Here is an 18340-nt window from a genome sequence, read left to right on the forward strand (position 1 = left end):
GGTAACTTTGCCTGTTTGGTTGTGTTGGATAGATAAGACTTTTTTTTTTTTTTTTTAATCTGGATAACTGGAAAAAAAAATAGCTCATACACTGATAGCATGGGCAGTGTTGCTAATTCTTTATCATGTAGATGGCCTAAAGCACACTTCTGTAATGTTGCATGTGTTCAAAATGTATTTCCCATAAATGCTGGTTGAGGCTTTGTGATTAGTATTTCTGTTGATGTAATCTTCAGGTGTCATATCGTAAGTACTCAAATAAAACTACCTGTACTACCAGTCTGTTGTCCTCCTACCCTTGAACGTTTTGTTCAAATGCCTTGTGATGTTCAAGTTCTGATAAAGGCAGGAAAAAGTTCAGTTTTGTGAGTTCAAGGCAATCCTGTTCATTCTGCATCCCTGGCTGCCCTCAGGCTCTGCAGTAGTCATGCAGATCAACAATCCTTAGTTCAGCTCTTGATTAATCCTTAGATTTCCATCCCTAACATGCTTTAAATGATGTAATGGCATTACAGTGAATGCAGTAGGTGAACATTGCAAGAGACCTTTCCCGATACTGCTGTGCAAAAGAAAATCAAATCTGAGTTTAGTGGGCTTGTTTTGCATGCCTGGCTCTGTAAGCCTCAGCCTACTCATGCTGCCTTGCACCTGGTAATAACCTCTGTGTTTCAAAGAAACGTCATTTATAGAAAACTAGCCACAATAGGATTCTAAGAAAATGGTTGTAACCATTAAAAAAGCGAGGGAGAAGAAAATTCCTTGGGCTTTAGAATTTTTGTTTGTTTAGATGTTTCTTGAAAGTTCCCTCAATTCATTGTAGAAACATTGGCAATCTCTTTGGGCATACTAGCATTTTTTGTTTTGTTTTGTACCTAGGAGTTCAACCTGCTTTGTGAGCAGTATTTTAAAAGCAGGCTTTACTATGCCATTCACTGCTCTTCGGGGAAATGTGACTTTTATCTTCTGTTCTTACAGTTATGTCCCTTGTCCTCCCAGCCAGCTAGGCTGGAAGAGGGAAAGGAGAGCAAGAACTCTGAGTACTAGTAGTTTGTAGATAGCTTTTGAGCTGTGGACATATTACCCTTATCTCTGGTGTAGCTTCTTACTCAATTTAAAGTCCTATTGGCAGTTTTACAATGTTGTCAGCGGTGCTGTCTGTTTGAATTTCATTTGCAGCACGGCATCTGCTTGGTTTCGGTACTTGAACTTGCGTTTTATTTGTGGACGTTCACCTAAACTGATTTGAAACCTATACTATGAATCACTGAATACAGAAATTGTTAAAAGAATTGAGCTATTGTCATTCAATAAAACTTGGTTTTGTACAATATTTTTCATGCAAATTATATTTGAATGCTTTAGAAGTAGATAATACTGAAGGGGTAAAGGGGTGTTTTCAGTAAACATAGCAAGGAGAAAGAGTATTCCTCTTTTTACAGAAATTAGGTAGTCAGATGAAAGAGATTAGAGAAAGGTGTGAGTGTTTGTGTTTGAATTAGGCTGACAGGGTGCAGTGCTCTTTCCTATGTATCACAAGATAAGTAAAAATAACAGAAACTGAGGACAAAACAAAACCAGTGACTTTGAGTAGAACCAAATCCGCACCACTGTTGCAGTGTTTCTAGTCGGAAATAAAATTTGTTCTTGACTGGAAAGGAAGGTCCTGAAATATTGTAAATTAACACATCTTTTTGTCATCTTGCAGAGCGTTTCTGCGTAGCACTTGATTAGCTACTATGAGCTTGCTATACAGCAATAACAGTTGTGGAGCCCGAGACGTGGAAAGCGGCTGCTGTGCAGCCATGGCCAGTGCCTGCAGCGTTGGAGCGAAAGAAGACAGCGTAAGCGTCAGCAGTGGGACTGGAAACCCTCCAAGTTCTTTCACAGAGGAAACACAAGGGTATGATGTGGAGTTTGATCCACCCTTGGAAAGTAAATACGAATGTCCAATCTGTTTGATGGCTCTTCGGGAGGCAGTGCAGACACCATGTGGACACCGTTTCTGCAAAGGCTGCATTGTCAAATCAATAAGGTAAAGGAAAATTTATGAAGTTGCTTTTAAGAAGAAATTCACTTACCAAAAGAGAGCAGTTTAAGGGCAGTGTAAACTGAATAGAACTTCAGGTGCATTACCAGTGAGTGCTAATAGAACTGTGGGAATTTATAACTCATTAAAGATGCTTTCTGATAAACAACATGTATGGCCAAAATGTCACGAGTTTGGAGGTTGCATGAGCTTTAGATATTTTGCCATTTATACAAATTTACCTAGGTTATGAATCTAAAAATTTGATTGAGTAAACATTAAATAATAATTTTTTTAAAGTAGCCAAATCCTCCAAATAAATTCCAGTTTCAGCCCAGAATTATAAAACCTGTCTTTTCCCATGGTTTAACCCCAGCTGGCAAGTAAGCGCCACTCAGCCACTCACCCACTCCCCCTGCAGCGAGGTGGAGGAGGGAATCAGAAGAGTAAAAGTGAGAAAACTCGTGAGTTGAGATAAAGACCATTTAATAGGACAGAAAAGGAAGAAAATAATAATAATAGTAATAATAATAAAAGAATCAGAATATACAAAACAAGGGATGCACAATGCAATTGGTCACCACCCTCCGACCGATGCCCAGCCAGTTCCCGAGCAGCAGTCCTCGGCCAGCTTTCCCCCTGGTTTATATACTGAGCATGACGTCATATGGTATGGAATATCCCTTTGACCAGTTTGGGTCAGCTGTCCTGGCTGTGCCTCCTCCCAGCTTCTTGTGCCCCCTCACCAGCCTACCCACTGGCAGGGCACAAGAAGCTGCAAAGTCCTTGACTTAGTATACACTACTGAACAACAACTAAAACATCAGTGTGGTATCAATGTTATTCTCATACTAGATCCAAAACACGGCACTGTACCAGCTACTAGGAAGAAAATTAACTCTATCCCAGCCGAAATCAGGACACTCAGATTGTAGCTGCCTATAGTTATCAGGAGAAACAGACAACATGGTTTCTTGGTGCAGATACAGCAATTCATGCTTTCAGTTCTCCACTGAAATCAGCTGCTTCCTTGTTGAGCTGGAAGAGAGAATGTGATGAGGGAATCGTCTCGAACAAAGCATTGAGAGAGGAAACTAGGTGGCATATGGAGGAGTGGAAATGAGATACGAAGGCAAGAACAGGCTGAGCTCATAAACGTAAATGATTTAAAGAGCAGGGAAGGGCAGAAAGTACACTGGTAGAGTGTACTTCCCTCAGACCTGGAATACAGTCATCAGTGTCCCACACGTGTCAGTGAGTGTTGGAACACATTGATAGAAGGCTAGCTATTATGCTGTAGGGTTTTTCCTTCTCAGCATAGAATCATAGAATCATTATGGTTGGAAGAGACCTCAAAAATCAAGTCCAACCATATACCCAATGCCATCATGCCTGCTAAACCCACTAAACCATGTCTTGAGGCCAGATTTTTTTCTTACTAATTGCTTACTTAGCTTGAATGTCACAGTACTTTAGTAGGAATCCAAATTATTTCATTTTATGTGACCCAAGTATAGAATTGGTTAATTTCCAACCTTACTGTGCACACCTTTGTGTAAAGATCATCAAACTTCTTCAGTGTTGCCATACAACGTTGTTTATTCCCAGGCTTTTGTTTTTGTCCTGCAGAATGGACTGTGCTTTCTTGATTGGTTTGCCATACTGTTTATCCCTAGTTCTATTCTATTTCTCTTTCTCCATGGTCCATCATTTGTAGCTTACTAACCAAATACTATACCAGCAACAATGTTCTCCGAATACAGTATTTTCTGGGTTTTGTGGGCTTCTCTGTAGCTTCTGCCAGTGTTGTATCTGATGCTACTGTATTTTTTCATGGCATGCCTTTTAGATCAAGGAGGGAAATGTTGGTGCGGAGTATAAGAAGACAAACTTAATTTTGCATTCCCTACTTATGATAGCAAAAGAGCAGGCTATTTTCCTTTCTAGCAAGTGCAGAAATTTATTGTGTGTGTTTGCAGCATGGTTCTTGTTAACATTAGCTTTATCAATATTTTTGAGAAAAGGATGCAAATTCATTGTCCAGAGAGTACAGAGTGCCACCAGTGTTCACCCATGAAAAGTGACTTGCCTGTGGGTTCTGCAGAGGAAGCTGAGAGATATTCAGTTCTCCACTAACCATACCCTGAGATCACCCTGCTCCCTTAGTCCCTTGCCTTGTTCACTGTGTTCCTACTTCTGCAAGAAAAGTACGTCAGGCCTTACCCAACTGCATCACTCGGTGGTATTCGCGTCAGACGGGTGCATGGAAGAAGGCAAAAAAACCCCAAACCTAAACCTGTCAGTTTTGACTGTAATCCCATTCCCTAGGCACAAGCGGTTGGCTTCACTTTGCTTTGTACGTTCCAACCTCAGTTCTTTCAAGAGGTTAACGTACATAATTTCATGCATGCTTGTAAGTATCGAATTAGGCGTTTGTACTAATACAGGCCATTACGTTTTGGAATTCCTTGCTTGCTTTCTCTGAGCTTGCTCTATTCGTTGGCGGTAGCAGTTTTTATCCTTTTCTTGGGTATTTCTGAAAGAAAGAAACGAAATCTTGAAACCTTCTCATGGGAGTATGTTGTCTATAAATCCAGAAGGTAAATTAGTCAGTACTTAAGTATCCTGAGCTTTAGAAATATGTACTCACCAATCATTTCAAAGACAACACAATTCTTGGTTGAAAACTGAGGGGAAAACGACTAAACTTAAAATTACCAAAAATGGGTGCCTCATTTCCAGTCTTTCAGATCCTTAACAGCTAAGGTGATCTTGTTTTGTAATCCTTCTGCTGATGAGCTGCACGGTTACGGTCATTGGTTAGAATTTACCACAGGACTGAGTGAGGAACTGCAGTGAACCCGTGTTCAGAACGCAACATCTCGTAGCAGGTAGAGAAACTTCCTTCTTAAACCCCAGGCATGGGAAATGGTTTCTCTTCCTTTTTACGTTAACAGAGCATTTGCTCTGCTCAGATTTTTAGGTCTGCAAACAGTTTCAATGACCAGAAGCTTTTGCTTCTTTTACACCCTTTCCCTATTTTGCTTCATTTCTATAGATAGTGTTGACTGTTCCAGTGAATACTAAACACAGGTGGAAAGCATTTTTCGTTTTGGAGACTAGAGATCATCTCTGTGATTATTTCAGATGTTTCATTGACAGTCAATGTTTTCCCCTGTTCCCCACTGGAATCTCTTTAGAGTGCAGTTTGTGTGAATGCTTGTGAAAGCAGAGCAGACAACTTAAAGTGCCAGACCCCTCCGAATCCCTGGAGGGCTGAATTGCGTGCTTAATTGGGAGCCATGGATGAAGCTATTGATTTGGAGCATTTAGTGTCTACAGTACAATATTGATTTGGAGTATGTAATGTCTGCAGTACCATATTAATTGATGTCATTGAGAAGCTTCTGCAGAACTAAAATGAAAAATGGAAAGTGATTTTTACATTCTCTAAGTACTGGTTTTTTTCATTAAGTGATCGTCACAGCCTTTATTTGATCAGGAAAAAATTGCTTCTGTTTATTCCTCATTTCCTCACTGTCTAGCTCAAGTGAACACAGAGATTAAGGATTTTAAATGATAAAGGATGGACAAGCAGTTTTGGAGTAATTGCTTCTTTTGACTTACACAAACAATTGTAGTTGTCAATGCTGGAGAAGTTGTGGCTGCAACTAGAAAGATCTTTTTAAAAAGCTTTTAAAGACTGGAATCTTAGATCTTGCAGTGTGAGGGACATGATTAGACCAGATGGATTTGATCACAGTAAATGTTTGCCTCCCAGGAAGTCTTGGCATCTTTTTAAATAAAGTTGTCTGAAGTGCTTTGAAGTGCTATGAGTCATGGTAGTGAAGAAGCTTATCTACCTAAGTAACCACAAATAATAGTTTACAGATTTTACTATCTACAAAGGGCTTGATTAGAAATTTCGGAAGAAGTAAGTTCAGATGCAGTAGCTAATTAACTTTCAGTCTAGTCTTTCTTCTCCTGTATCTTAGGTCAAAGCTGAGTTAGGACTTGTAGTAGATCTCGCAAGTCTCAGAACCTCTGTTTATCGGAAAAGCAGAATTATGAGCTGCCAAGGGGCAGCAAGGAAAGCTTTGGGTGCTCACAGTTCATCAGCCAGCCAGTATGGCTGCAATTAAAGTGTATGCCAACTGGTTCAGCTTCTAGGCTAAACTGCTCAGTTGCTAAAATCACCGAGCAGGCTTTTTCTTCAAACAAAATTATTCTGGCTTTACTTTTCATACCTTTATTTTAGTTTCAAGTGAAATTGTAGGAATATTCATTGTACTTTGTAGCAGTTGATTGTTGTTTCACAGGTACTGTTGTGGGTGATAAATAATTCCAATGTGCTAAATAATTCCGGCACAGGAAAGCCTCCGCTATAATGTAAATTAGAACTGAGGTACATAAACTCAGTTCTGTGATAGGAAATGTATAGCAACATCTTTGTCTGTAGATGGATCTAAGCAGCCTTTTAAACACAACCACAACGCTTGTAAATAGTGTTTGAAGTCTGTTTAATATACTACGATAAGTTATTGCTCTTTCCTTACTATAATCATTGGAAAATTGCCACTCATTCTTATTTTGCCCTTTGTCTGCTAGTTATTTAAACTGGGGATCTGGTAATCATTATTTAAAATTAATCTGTGGTTGGCTGTTATTATACATGATCAACTTTTCTGTGTAGAAATAAGGCTGCTGTCTTATCGGCAGGCCTACTGACCTGTTATTACACTTCACTAAATAGGGTATTTGTAACCAAGTTATATGTGTGAAAACTGATTTCTTGTAGGTTGCCTGCAAAGTGAGGGAACATTTCAGGGTTGTGACAAAGATCAGCACGCTGATTGAAGCTCAGGGAGCTAGGAAACAAAACAGCATGCTAGATATTTTCTTTTTTCCACTTGTTTAGGAGTATGACTATCAGACTTGTGGTGAGCTAGCTCTTGCAAGCAAAACCTAGGAAGGGAAGTTCATTGTCTTTGCTTGAAGTCTCAGCTTTACCCCCCGGTTCCTCTAGCAGCGTTGCTGATGAAGGAGTTGCTGAGCAATTATTTCCTTTTCCAACAAAGAACACAAATTCCCTCCTGTTCTCCACAGCCCACTAGGTTCTACTTCCCCTCCTGCTTGCGAGCAGCGACAATGATCTCGCCTTTGATCTTTGCACCACAAGTGCTCTCTGACATTTTTCCACCCCATGTATTTTTCCATTTTATTGCTGTTTCCATTCGCACTTCAGCTCAGAAGCTTTGATCCCGCGTACCTCTTTAACTGTATTACTTAATTGTGAATAGATATGTTGACCTACTGATACTGGATATTTTTGTTAAAGGAAAATTTGGTGGAAGGGATCCCTTTTTTACTCCATTTCTAATGATTCTTTTTTTTAAATGCAGGTAGACAGAACCTGACAAAGTGGAACAGGCCATTAGTTCTCTTGTGCAAGTTGCATGCACCCATGTTCCACATCAGACTGCAAGCTTCGACCAGTTAGCACTGAATTCCAGTCTGTTTGCTGTTAAAATGGCTTCAGATACAATACCCAGTTCCAAATCCACCATAATTTTCACAGTTACTAGTAATTTTTGTGTCTGGAGTTTTTTCACCCTTCTTTGCAGTATAAATAAATAAATTGAAGGATGACACAACTGATCAAATGGTTGTACATCAAAAACAGCGAAATGAGCTATATGAAAAGTAATGCCAAATAGATAGTGAATGTGTGTGTGGGGGGGGAAAGATGTTTTTGCTTTTACTCTCAACTATGATCACCTTGGCAGTTTATAAAGTGAGAAAGAACGGAGAGAAGATCCAAGAATCTTTAAAGGATTGTTTTGAAATAGTATGTGAAATATTCTTTGTTTAAGGTATGTGAAGTACTTACAGAAACGGGACTGTAAGTTCTTCATTTCTTTACATCCTCCTCAAGTTTATTTCCAGAGTATCTATCGTGGCATTTGTCCAAATAAAAACTATTGAGTTAGAAAAGTGCTGTGATCACAGTCCTGTCACCTCTAGTGAAACTTGTGTATTGTCATTTCTCTGATGTGCATCGCGTACTTTCTGGTCATTGCCACAAATACTGTTGGTTTCAAAGACTTTCTTAATGTGTTATAATTTGGCCCTAATGTCTTGCTAGTGTGAAAAGTATTCTAAGTGAAGGACAAAGATAACTTGCAATCTCTTTTTCCTTTCTTTTCTGCGTTGTAGAGATGCAGGTCACAAATGTCCGGTAGACAACGAAATTCTGCTTGAAAATCAACTTTTTCCTGACAACTTTGCTAAACGGGAAATACTGTCATTAACGGTTAAGTGTCCCAACAAGGGCTGCACAATGAAGATGGAGCTGAGGCATTTAGAGGTGAGAATTGGTTTTGAAAATACGGAACCTTGTTTTCATGGACACGTAAAAGTTCAAAATAACTTAACAGAGATGGTCATACCTGATACCTGTTTGTGCTGATTCAATGCACTGTTCATTCAAGACTGTAGCTACACATACTTGGTTTTTGATGAGTCTTCAATTGTAACTCGGTGATTCTCAAGTGAGCGTCATAGTGCACGAAAATTGTACTAATGCAGCTTTCTTTTTAGGATCATTCATGTTGGTCTTTTGATCAGCTGTATCTACACTTCACAGAAGTTCCCTAAAGTCAGTTTAACATTCCCTCAAAGCAGCTAGATATATTAGTTGAAATAATTGTTTTGGAAAACAATGTGCGAAGTTAAAAGGATAAATATAAACCTGAATTTTTACCTGAGAGCATTCTTAAAGCTCTAAATACATGAAGACCTGATCTTAGTAATGGGACAATGACAGGCCGTTGGTGAGGTCAGCGTAAGTGTATAAGGATTTGCTTGCATGAAGGAAAGATTGCAATTTGTTCCTCTTGTACTGTGCTTTATCTTGAAAACAGAGGCGATGATAGTACCTGTTTGTAGTATCAAATCCCTCTTTTATTCTTGTTCAGGACCACCAGTTGCAGTGTGATTTTTCCACTGTGGAATGCCCACAGTGCCAAGGAGCCTTCCAGAAGAACCATCTGAAAGAGCACATGACACAGGAGTGTCCGAGACGTCAAGTCTGTTGTCCAAACTGTGCCACATCTATGGCCTATGAAGATAAAGAGGTACTTAGCAGGAGTCTCAGTTTTTCAACCTTCATTCACATGGGTTTGCTTGTAAATGGAACAGAAGTTTAAAAAAAAGAAGTTTTGGTCTAAAGAGCTCTTTGTGCTGCACAGGGGAGAAGCTATAAACTCAGGACGTTAGTCTAGAACAGGCAAAAGCTAGGAAGAGGATTGTGCTTAAATACAAACTTCTTGGGAAACCTGTGGTGTGAAAAGACTTGTGTAAGAACCGTTGATTTTTTGGCCTTACCATCAGTGAGGCTGGTATCTACTGCCAAAGTAACATACAAAGTAATATTTACATTTGCAGTTTTTATGCCTGGCAGAAAGGATGTGTCAGGAGATGCATCTTTTGGGGATATCTGCTAACACATAAGACCAAGATAATTTCTGAATTCTTCTCCTGGCTCTGCCTTTTTTACTTGGGTGATACTGAGGATAGTCCTTTGCTTTTTGAGCTTCCATTTCTTTATCTGTATATGGATCTGTTTTATCTTAAGGGTTATTAATTTTATGACACCGTATTGTGAATTGTCAAATAAAAATACCTCATAGTCCAACAACACAAAAAAACCTTTAATATAGTTCCACTACAACTGAACATGAATTTCAGAAACTTCTGGATAAATTCAGACTCCCCTGGAGCATAAGAGCTTTAGGAAATAAAATATCTGCAGCTTTATGCATCTCTTGTATAAGTCCAGGAAAAAACCATAATTTTAGAAAACATACTGTTCAGAGTTAAGGGGATTGTCTTTGCATTTAGCTGTATGCAACTGTGAAACTATGTAAATAAAAATTTAACGTCTTATCAGAGGTAATCAGCACTCAAATTGTGTAACTTTATTGATTCTTTCTTTCCTCTCTTTTTCTGTTTGATAACTAAGCTTCATGACCAAACCTGCCCACTTGCGAATGTATTTTGTGAATATTGCAACACAGTGCTCATCAGAGAGCAGGTAAGAAACTACCTTTCTCTGTGTTTAATCTGTCTCAGATGTTTTGTATTTACATTGCTGCTTTAATCTGAAATTAAACTTGAAGAAACAGTTTGTCTGCTAGCTAATAAATCTCTACCTGTCTTTCTGAAAACGTTGCATCCCATGCAGGTGTAATACTCTCTTAAATGCTACTCCAGCTTACAATTGCAGTCTGGTAAATTATGTAGGATTTTTGACTGCAAATCGCATTGTTTAGCTATACTGCTTCTTGACAGGGGCCGTGCTGCATGGTTTTGATCTTGAATGGAGGTTAAAGAGTACCAAGCAGCTGCCAGTGGTTATCGCTGACATTAGAAGACAAGGCTTTGATTTGGGTAGAGAGGGACAGAATTTGTGATTGGAAAGCCACTGTTGGAAAGGAGCTATAAACATTTTGCTATTGAACTGTAGATGCTGGCTGGAATTCTGCTTGTCCATTACTATTCTAATAGCCATTATTATTTCTTCTATTCAATAATAACTATCTTAATTGACAGGAAAATTATAAATGTTATTTAATTTGCAGCCTATCCCTGTTTGAATGGGATGGCAACTATGTTAATGACCTGAGTTAAAATAAAGATTGATTTTGTCAAATTGGAGAAATACTCTGAAAAACAGAATTGAGTTCAGTAACAACAACGGCAAAAATCTGTTGTTAGGTAGAAAAATGAACTGCAAAAATAGGGAACAGAGAATGCTAAACTAGGTAATGGTTTGGAATTAATGGCTGACTTCTATTAAGCTTGTGTTCTACTTCATCATGGTATTTAAACACAGCAAGCATACTGGGTGATATAAACAGATATTTTGCCTGCAAAACCCAGAGTTATGCTTTGCTCTGTTTAGGGCCCGTAAGGCTTCACCAGAAGCTGTCCAGCTTTTGAGGTGGAAATGGATAGGGAGGATCCAGAGCAGTGAGATAATTGGGTCTGGAAAACACAGATCATAAGAAAAATTGAAGTAACTTGAGCTATTTGAGAAAGAGGATAAGGAAGAGAGACACAACAATTCTATGCAAGTAGTGCTTCAGAAGGGAAGGAAATGGTCTGTGATCTAGCCTGAGGATAGGCTAGAAACAAAAGGCATTTGTTCTGGCAAGAAAGCCTGAATGCTTTCTGATACCTAATAAGAACAACGGCAATGAATCGTTAAAAGTACATAGAAGGAGGATGTAGAATTTTTATCACCAGCTAACATTTTTGTTCAAAACTTCCATATTTCTTTGAGAAATTGTGTACATATAAACCGATCTGACTTCAGGTACCTATTCAGGGGCCATCCAGCTGTATTCTTTTAGGATGTTACAAAAGAATATTCTTGATGGAAAAACTTACTTCAAACCTGATTTGTTTTAGATGCCTAACCATTATGACAATGACTGTCCTACTGCCCCAGTGCCATGTTTTTACAGTGCCTTTGGCTGTCCTGAAAAGGTAAGCCTTTTATCAGAATCATGAATTGTAGACCTTCTGCGTGTTTTTGTTGTTTTGGTTTGGTTTTAATGTGTTTTCATATTCTTGTCTCATTCACCAGCCCAAATCCTCAGCGGTTTGTGTGGGTTTTTTTTGTTTTGAGATATCTTAATTCTAAAACACAACATGTTAATACATTGCCTTTCAAAAGTCCTTTTCAAATTTAAAAAAACTCTGTGAAAGATTTGCTTGATGAACTTGCTTTTATTAATCCATGAGTGTTTTCTCAGCTTTCATGTCAATAAGTAGCTTCTAGCATTTCTTCCAAAGTTGTGACCAAATACAGTTATGACTCATAAGAGTTCAGTGAAGAAAACCTGACCGTGCTTTAAAACCGATTAAATTCTAAAATTATTTAATCTGGATACTCTTATTTCTCATTTTTAATACCTCTTTGTAAAAATGGACCTTTTCCCTTCATTGTTTCCGCATCAGTTTTCATACAACTTGGTGTTTGGAACTATGGAGCATTTTAGCAAATCAATAAAGGGAGTACCATGCTGATTGAGAAGACAGGAGAAAATACTAAATGTATGTTTATCACTTAACACTTTTTCACCATGTCAGTATTTTGAGTTGAACAACATTTGCCCACTGGCATTTTGAACTTCTTTTCTCATTTGTCATAACAGTGATCTTAAATTTGGAGCTCTCCATTGGTAAAGTGCTACTTTGTCCCATTACCTGTCCTTGATTCACATGCCAGTTCTTCTCGCACAACAGAGGCAACTAGTTGTTTGATTTTCTTCAGAACCACAGTTAAGATGCGATTCCAGATAATGTTTGATACGTTCCTAATGCCTCATCTCTCAAATTCTAGATGCAAAGGAATGAACTGGCACGACATATGCAGGAGTTCACTCAGGTTCACATGAGAATGATGGCTCAGAGTTTTCAAAATATCAGTGTTACTGCTGCAAATCCTGTACCCTTCATCAACGGCCTTCCCTTTGAGCCTGCCCTTTTCTCACACGTGTCGCCTGCTGCGTATGATTGTAATCCAGAAGTTGAAAACTTCAAAGAAACTATTCAGCAGTTGGAAGGTCGTCTGGTAAGACAAGATCACCAAATTAGAGAACTCATTGCTAAAATGGAGACTCAGAACACTCACATGGCAGAACTCAAACGTACTATCCGAAATTTGGAGGGAAAGATTACTGAAATGGAGGCACAGCAATGTAACGGTATTTATATCTGGAAGATTGAGAACTTCAGTGGACTTCAGAAGGCCCAGGAAGAAGAGAGACCTGTTGTGATGCACAGTCCTGGCTTCTATACTGGAAAGCCTGGCTACAAGCTGTGTTTGCGCCTGCATATCCAATTACCAAATGCTCAGCGTTGTGCTAATTTTATATCTCTGTTTGTCCACACTATGCAGGGAGAATATGACAGCCATCTGCCTTGGCCTTTCCAAGGCACTATACGACTTTCTATTTTGGATCAATCAGAAGGCCCTGAAAGGCAAAATCATGAAGAAGTAATGGAAGCCAAGCCAGAGTTACTAGCCTTCCAGAGACCAACAATTCACCGCAATCCAAAAGGTTTTGGTTATGTGACTTTCATGCACCTGCAAACCTTGAAACAAAGAACCTTCGTAAAGGATGACACCCTTCTGGTGCGCTGCGAAGTTCTAACGCGTCTAGATTTAAACAGTCTCCGCAGAGAAGGATTTCAGGCTCGCAGTACTGATGGAACTGTGTAGCCTGTAAGTCTTAACCAGAGGAATGGAGCCACTAGTCGTGTTCTTCCACCACAGATTACAAGTGCGCTTCATTGTCCGTATAGGCTGCATTTGTAAAAGATCGTAGTTGCCAACATAGTTGATCTTTACCTGAATAGAACTTTGTTGTTGGCATACTTTTTTTTTTTCTGTATGAGGTCATGTGTTCAAATATTTGGTATTGTTCTCTATTAAAGTAATAAGCTACTTCTGTAGCAAGCTAACTAAGTGAAGTGTTGTTAATCAAAACTGCCTACAGGAAAATCCTGTTGAAGTACCTGTACGTATCAGTTTGGTAAAACTTAAGTTGTATCAGAAAAGACCTGTCGATCTTTTCGCCTCAGTGCCTTGCAATAGATACTGTAGCAGGGAAAAAGCTAAATTAATAAATTGTTTGTTTGTTTTTCACAGAGCTTGGGAAAGTTGAGACAGTTTCTATATTGACTTACCTAGAATTTTGAATTGGCTATGCTTCTCTTGAAATCTGAAGTCGGGTTAAGACTTCGCTCACATCGCCTAGGGTTGAGGTACTCTTTGACCCTTCTCTCCTGCGGACTTAGCTTCAGGAAGTTGCATGTCGATGTAGAGTTGATAATAGTATTTCTGAAAGACTTGTGGTAGTGTTGTGGAGGCCAAATGACTCTGAGCTGAGTTCACTGAAGAAATCTTTGTAATGTGATCTGAAAGTGCCCCCCTAATTCTTTTTATTTTGATAAATCTTTTTATAAGTGTGTGCTCTGGGCCCAGAATGTCAGTCACCATCACCAGAGAGAGAAAAGCATAGTATTGGAATGATGTGCTGGTGGGATCTCCTTCTAGGGCTGGACATTTTTCAGATTGTGAGTGGATACATGAGCGAAGGTATGTACTAACTAGATAGGGTGATGTGGCATTTGTTTTACTGTTGTCGAAACCTGAATTTGTACCAAAGCTGAACTTGTGACCCGCATCTGTTCGAGTGATCTCTTGGTGTTCTGGGTGACGTATGACCTGTATCTTCTCCTATGAATTCTCAGTGGACAGCTGGCCATATCAGCCTCCCCTTGTCGTGGGGCGTCCCGTTTGACAGTAGGAGCTGGGCTACCCTCAACACTTTGGGGCTGAAGAAAAACTTATTAATTAGACACTGTGAGGAAAAATTGCAATCCCGTTTGCTCTTAGGAAGAAAATCTGGCTTCCATAGTTACTCCTTTACTGAACACTAGATTCACCATGTCAAGAATTCATGAGCTTCCTAATGTTGCGTGTATTATTGTTTGCTGTACTGATTGTTTGTGTGCCATATGAATGTTAGTTTTGACCAGTTAAAGCTGAGTAGTTCAAGTTCACTGGTGCTAAAAATTTTAACTTACCATGGTGCTGATAAAATTCTGAATCTTGTCTTTAAAAGGAGGGAAGAAAAAAGTTTTGGTTACTCCATGACTTAAGTACGCAGTCTGATACCGAAGAAAGAACTAAGCATATGTCTATTATTTCTCGAAGCTAGTGAAACAACCTGAAGACTTGCGACACTGCAACTTAAAAGATACTGAAGGGTGTTCCAACTATTTGGCCTCATCAAACCAATCCCATGGGGATCATCCCTGGGGAAAGTGCATATGCTTAATATATACAAGGCTAATGAAAGACAACTGTAGTATATTGATTTGGGAGGATGCTCTGCCTGCCTGCATGAGATGAAAAGTTCCAGGACCCAACCTACCATTTTGTTCATCATGTCCGGATGAGTAACGTTTATTTTGCAGGTAGAGCCTGTTAGTTGAAGAGGGATTGTGTTCAATGGAGCATTGTCACTGCTGAAACATGAACTTCCTGGCTAATGGTAGATGCAGTCAGTCGTTGACTTTAGTGTATTCTGCGTGTTTAGAGGACAGGTGAGTGTGCGTATATTGCTCAAAATAGGAGAAGACCTGTGCTTTAAAACTGTCTTTTTAAATCTCTTAAGCAGTTTTTATACTGAATAGCCTCATCCTATTAGCTGAAGTGTTTCGGAGTGTCTTCAGTTAGAGCATTCCTGTAGTTAAACCAGTCTTAACTAAGAGCTTTTAATGTACATGACAGTACCCAGACCCACTATATATAGAAGGCACTGTACACTATTTCTCCAGTCATTTTCAAGCTGTGTTAGATATCCATGTTTTTCCAAGAAAAACCATTCTCCTATATATATATATACTGGGGAGGGCTGGGGGCAGAAGAAACACTTGCCATTTGAGAGCTTCTTCCTGCCACAGTTCCTTTCTCAACCCTAGTGATACTAACAAAAATGTCCTTAGTCTGTGTTCTGAGAGTTTATACCCAAGACCCACCAAGTGCATTAATACTTTCTTTTCTTTTGAAGCTTTGCATTATGAACTGAATTTTTGCTTTGAGCCTTATCTACTGGATCTGATAGACTTCTGCTTTGGGAGGAAATTGGCTTTGGTGGCAGGTTCGGGAGTTTAAATGATTCAGGTTAGTATTGTACAATAGCACAAACCAATAGGGAATAGAAAGCTACTGCGTGTGTAATACTGTGTTGGCCTCGGTAACATGAATGCTTTATTCACTGCTGCTGTTCTACTGGTTTTATATTTTAATATCACCAGGTAGAACTCTGAGTGATGCCAGATTACTGTAGTGCCAGAGTTTTACAGGAGACACTTTCAGAGCTGATTTGCTAAGTATCAGTTAAACCTTACTGTTGTGAAAAATTACAAATGTTAATGAAATGTTTATTCATCTAATTGTTCCATTTTCTTCTTTCTTCCCCACCTTCCAAGCTACTCTTCATTTTAACTGCAGTTCCAGAGCTTTCTCTTACAAATAAGAACCTCATCTTCAGCTAATGGCAGAACACTGTTACCATCGCAATGGATAGTCTTCATGACTATTATCTTTTATTCAAACTTAGTTCTAAGGTTAGCACGAAGAGATTCAGTTTCTATGTGAAAATGTATTTTCACTGAAACAGCCTCTTTTCTCTTTCCTCCAAATCTGATCTGATCTTTTGAGAAATCATTTTACCGTGGTAGATTGAGGTATAATTAATTGCTAGAACTACCCAAATGGAAGTAGAAAGGTGTGCAGTGTCAAGAGTTGTCTCTGAAACAAATACAAAGAAATACGGGGATTTAACCAGTTTCTTGTGTAATTTCTTCAGGAATGGGGTTCTTCGGTTCTGTAACTCTTGATGCTTTGCAGCATCACTGGATCTCAAGGTGGTTTAGAAAGTGGCTTAGCTTCTTTTATCTTCCAAATTTCTGTTGTCTTGAATGTGTTTTAAGTCAGCCACTCTAGTACGTGTATTTGCAAAGCTGCTATGGCACAAATTTTCCAATTATAATATATTGCAAATGTGTTTTCTTTTGGCCTCTGAATGTCTTCCCCTGCAGGGCAGGGAAAATTATTTTACTAAAAATGTTGGTATGTAATGTATATGTGAGAGCTCAGATAACGTGAGATGTATAGACTTGTTTTTTATGTGGTCTCATGATATGCCTGGTCATGTTTGCTATCAAGGGATTAAACTTACTAATGAAATAAAATCAGGGTGGCATTTCTGTTCTTATTTAGAGACGTGTTCACATCAAATATATTGATGATGGATGCAAAAGATTATTCTGGGGGTCGATGTTAAAGGGTTGTATTGGTTTGCATTTGAACAGAATGAAAGTACTCCTGTTCCCTTGGAAGTATCGATAGATTGTTTAATATATTTTGTAATTAATGCACAGCTATATTTCTGACAGGATTTTAAAAAATAAACTAATTAAACTGTGCACTGTATGTTGCATCTTTATTCATGTGGAGGGCTATTCAAAAAGACTAACTGATAGAGGACCTCGGTGGTACATTCTCAGTCTTGCGGGTTTCAGAGCTGGCTGGGTTTTAAGGAGGGAGACCGCCTATCGTATAGCACCAAGAGGGCAAAGAATATATTTCGAGATTTTAAAATTTCTGTCACTGATTTATAAAGGGTAGCGATACTTTTATTTATAACTCGAAGACATAGCTAGTGTAATTGATAATAAGCTAAGTCTTCTCATGATCATCCTGTAACTTAAGATGCAGCTCCAAAAAAATACTGCACACTGTCACCCCTCTGGCCACATCCTGCTTGTTCTGGTTGTCACAAAAACAACTATGGGTTGAAGCTTTGTTGCAAGATGCTCAGATCAGAAACCAGAGGGAGTTCCTCTGTCAGTGAGAGAAAGAAGCGTTTGTTTCATGGCAGTCTGCTAATTTATCTCAACCACGGATGTGTTCTGGATCGTTTTTTTAACGGGATCTGCAGGAAGGGAAATCTTGATCTTGGACTCCATGCCCTATAGAGTCTATAATGTTCAAGACCTTCAAATTCTTCTGAGGAAACTTAGTGGTATTACGTTTAGTAAATACCTAATGCAGTGCATTTAATGTCAAGTTAATTATGACTTTATCTTTCATCCAAGTTGGTCCTAATACCTTCTGTGAGCAATGGATACCAGTATCCACTGTGATACCGGTATCGGTTGTGTTAATTCATTTTTAATGCTCCATAATTTGAAGTGCACTAAAATATTATTTCATCTCATCAAAAGAAGAATGGTCTTTTTTTAAACAGGAAAAATAGGCACATGCCGCTGCACCTGTGAATGGTGGAAAGTCATAGAAGATGTGGGCAATATAAAAGTCTGTTCACGCTCTCGTAAATATAAAGGTCTCATGTACCTGTGCGTTTCTGAAAAAACTTGGGTTTGTACTGCTAAACTGGATGTGGACCAGGATATTCTGACTAAATATTTTATTGGACAAATACCAGTTCATTGCAGCAACTTCACAGGAAGAACACATATAGTTTTAGCTAAAAAATCTTTACTTGTGCAAAACCAGTTGCTCTCCTCCCTCACTTATCCCCAGAAAGCACCAGCCCAGCACCTAAGGCTGCTCCATCTGGAAAGAGAACTTGTGCGATTCCTTACTACGCGGTCCTGGGTGAGTACACTCCCTGCTAGACTTCAGCTCTTCAGGGCTGCGTCTTT

General features: G+C 39.0%; 1 protein-coding gene across 1 annotated transcript; it reads left to right on the forward strand.

Moving 5' to 3' along the window:
- The first annotated feature begins 1736 nt into the window (after window positions 1-1736).
- On the forward strand, window positions 1737-13319 carry TRAF6 (TNF receptor-associated factor 6, E3 ubiquitin protein ligase). The gene is made up of 6 exons (XM_009700863.1): window positions 1737-2032; window positions 8243-8393; window positions 9004-9162; window positions 10050-10121; window positions 11501-11578; window positions 12438-13319. The coding sequence occupies exons 1-6, from the start codon at window positions 1737-1739 to the stop codon at window positions 13317-13319; spliced, it is 1638 nt and encodes a 545-aa protein (XP_009699165.1).
- Window positions 13320-18340: the final 5021 nt, after the last annotated feature.

This window comes from Cariama cristata, unplaced genomic scaffold (genome assembly GCF_000690535.1).
Source record: "Cariama cristata isolate BGI_N322 unplaced genomic scaffold, ASM69053v1 scaffold22755, whole genome shotgun sequence".
Lineage (NCBI taxonomy): Eukaryota > Metazoa > Chordata > Aves > Cariamiformes > Cariamidae > Cariama > Cariama cristata.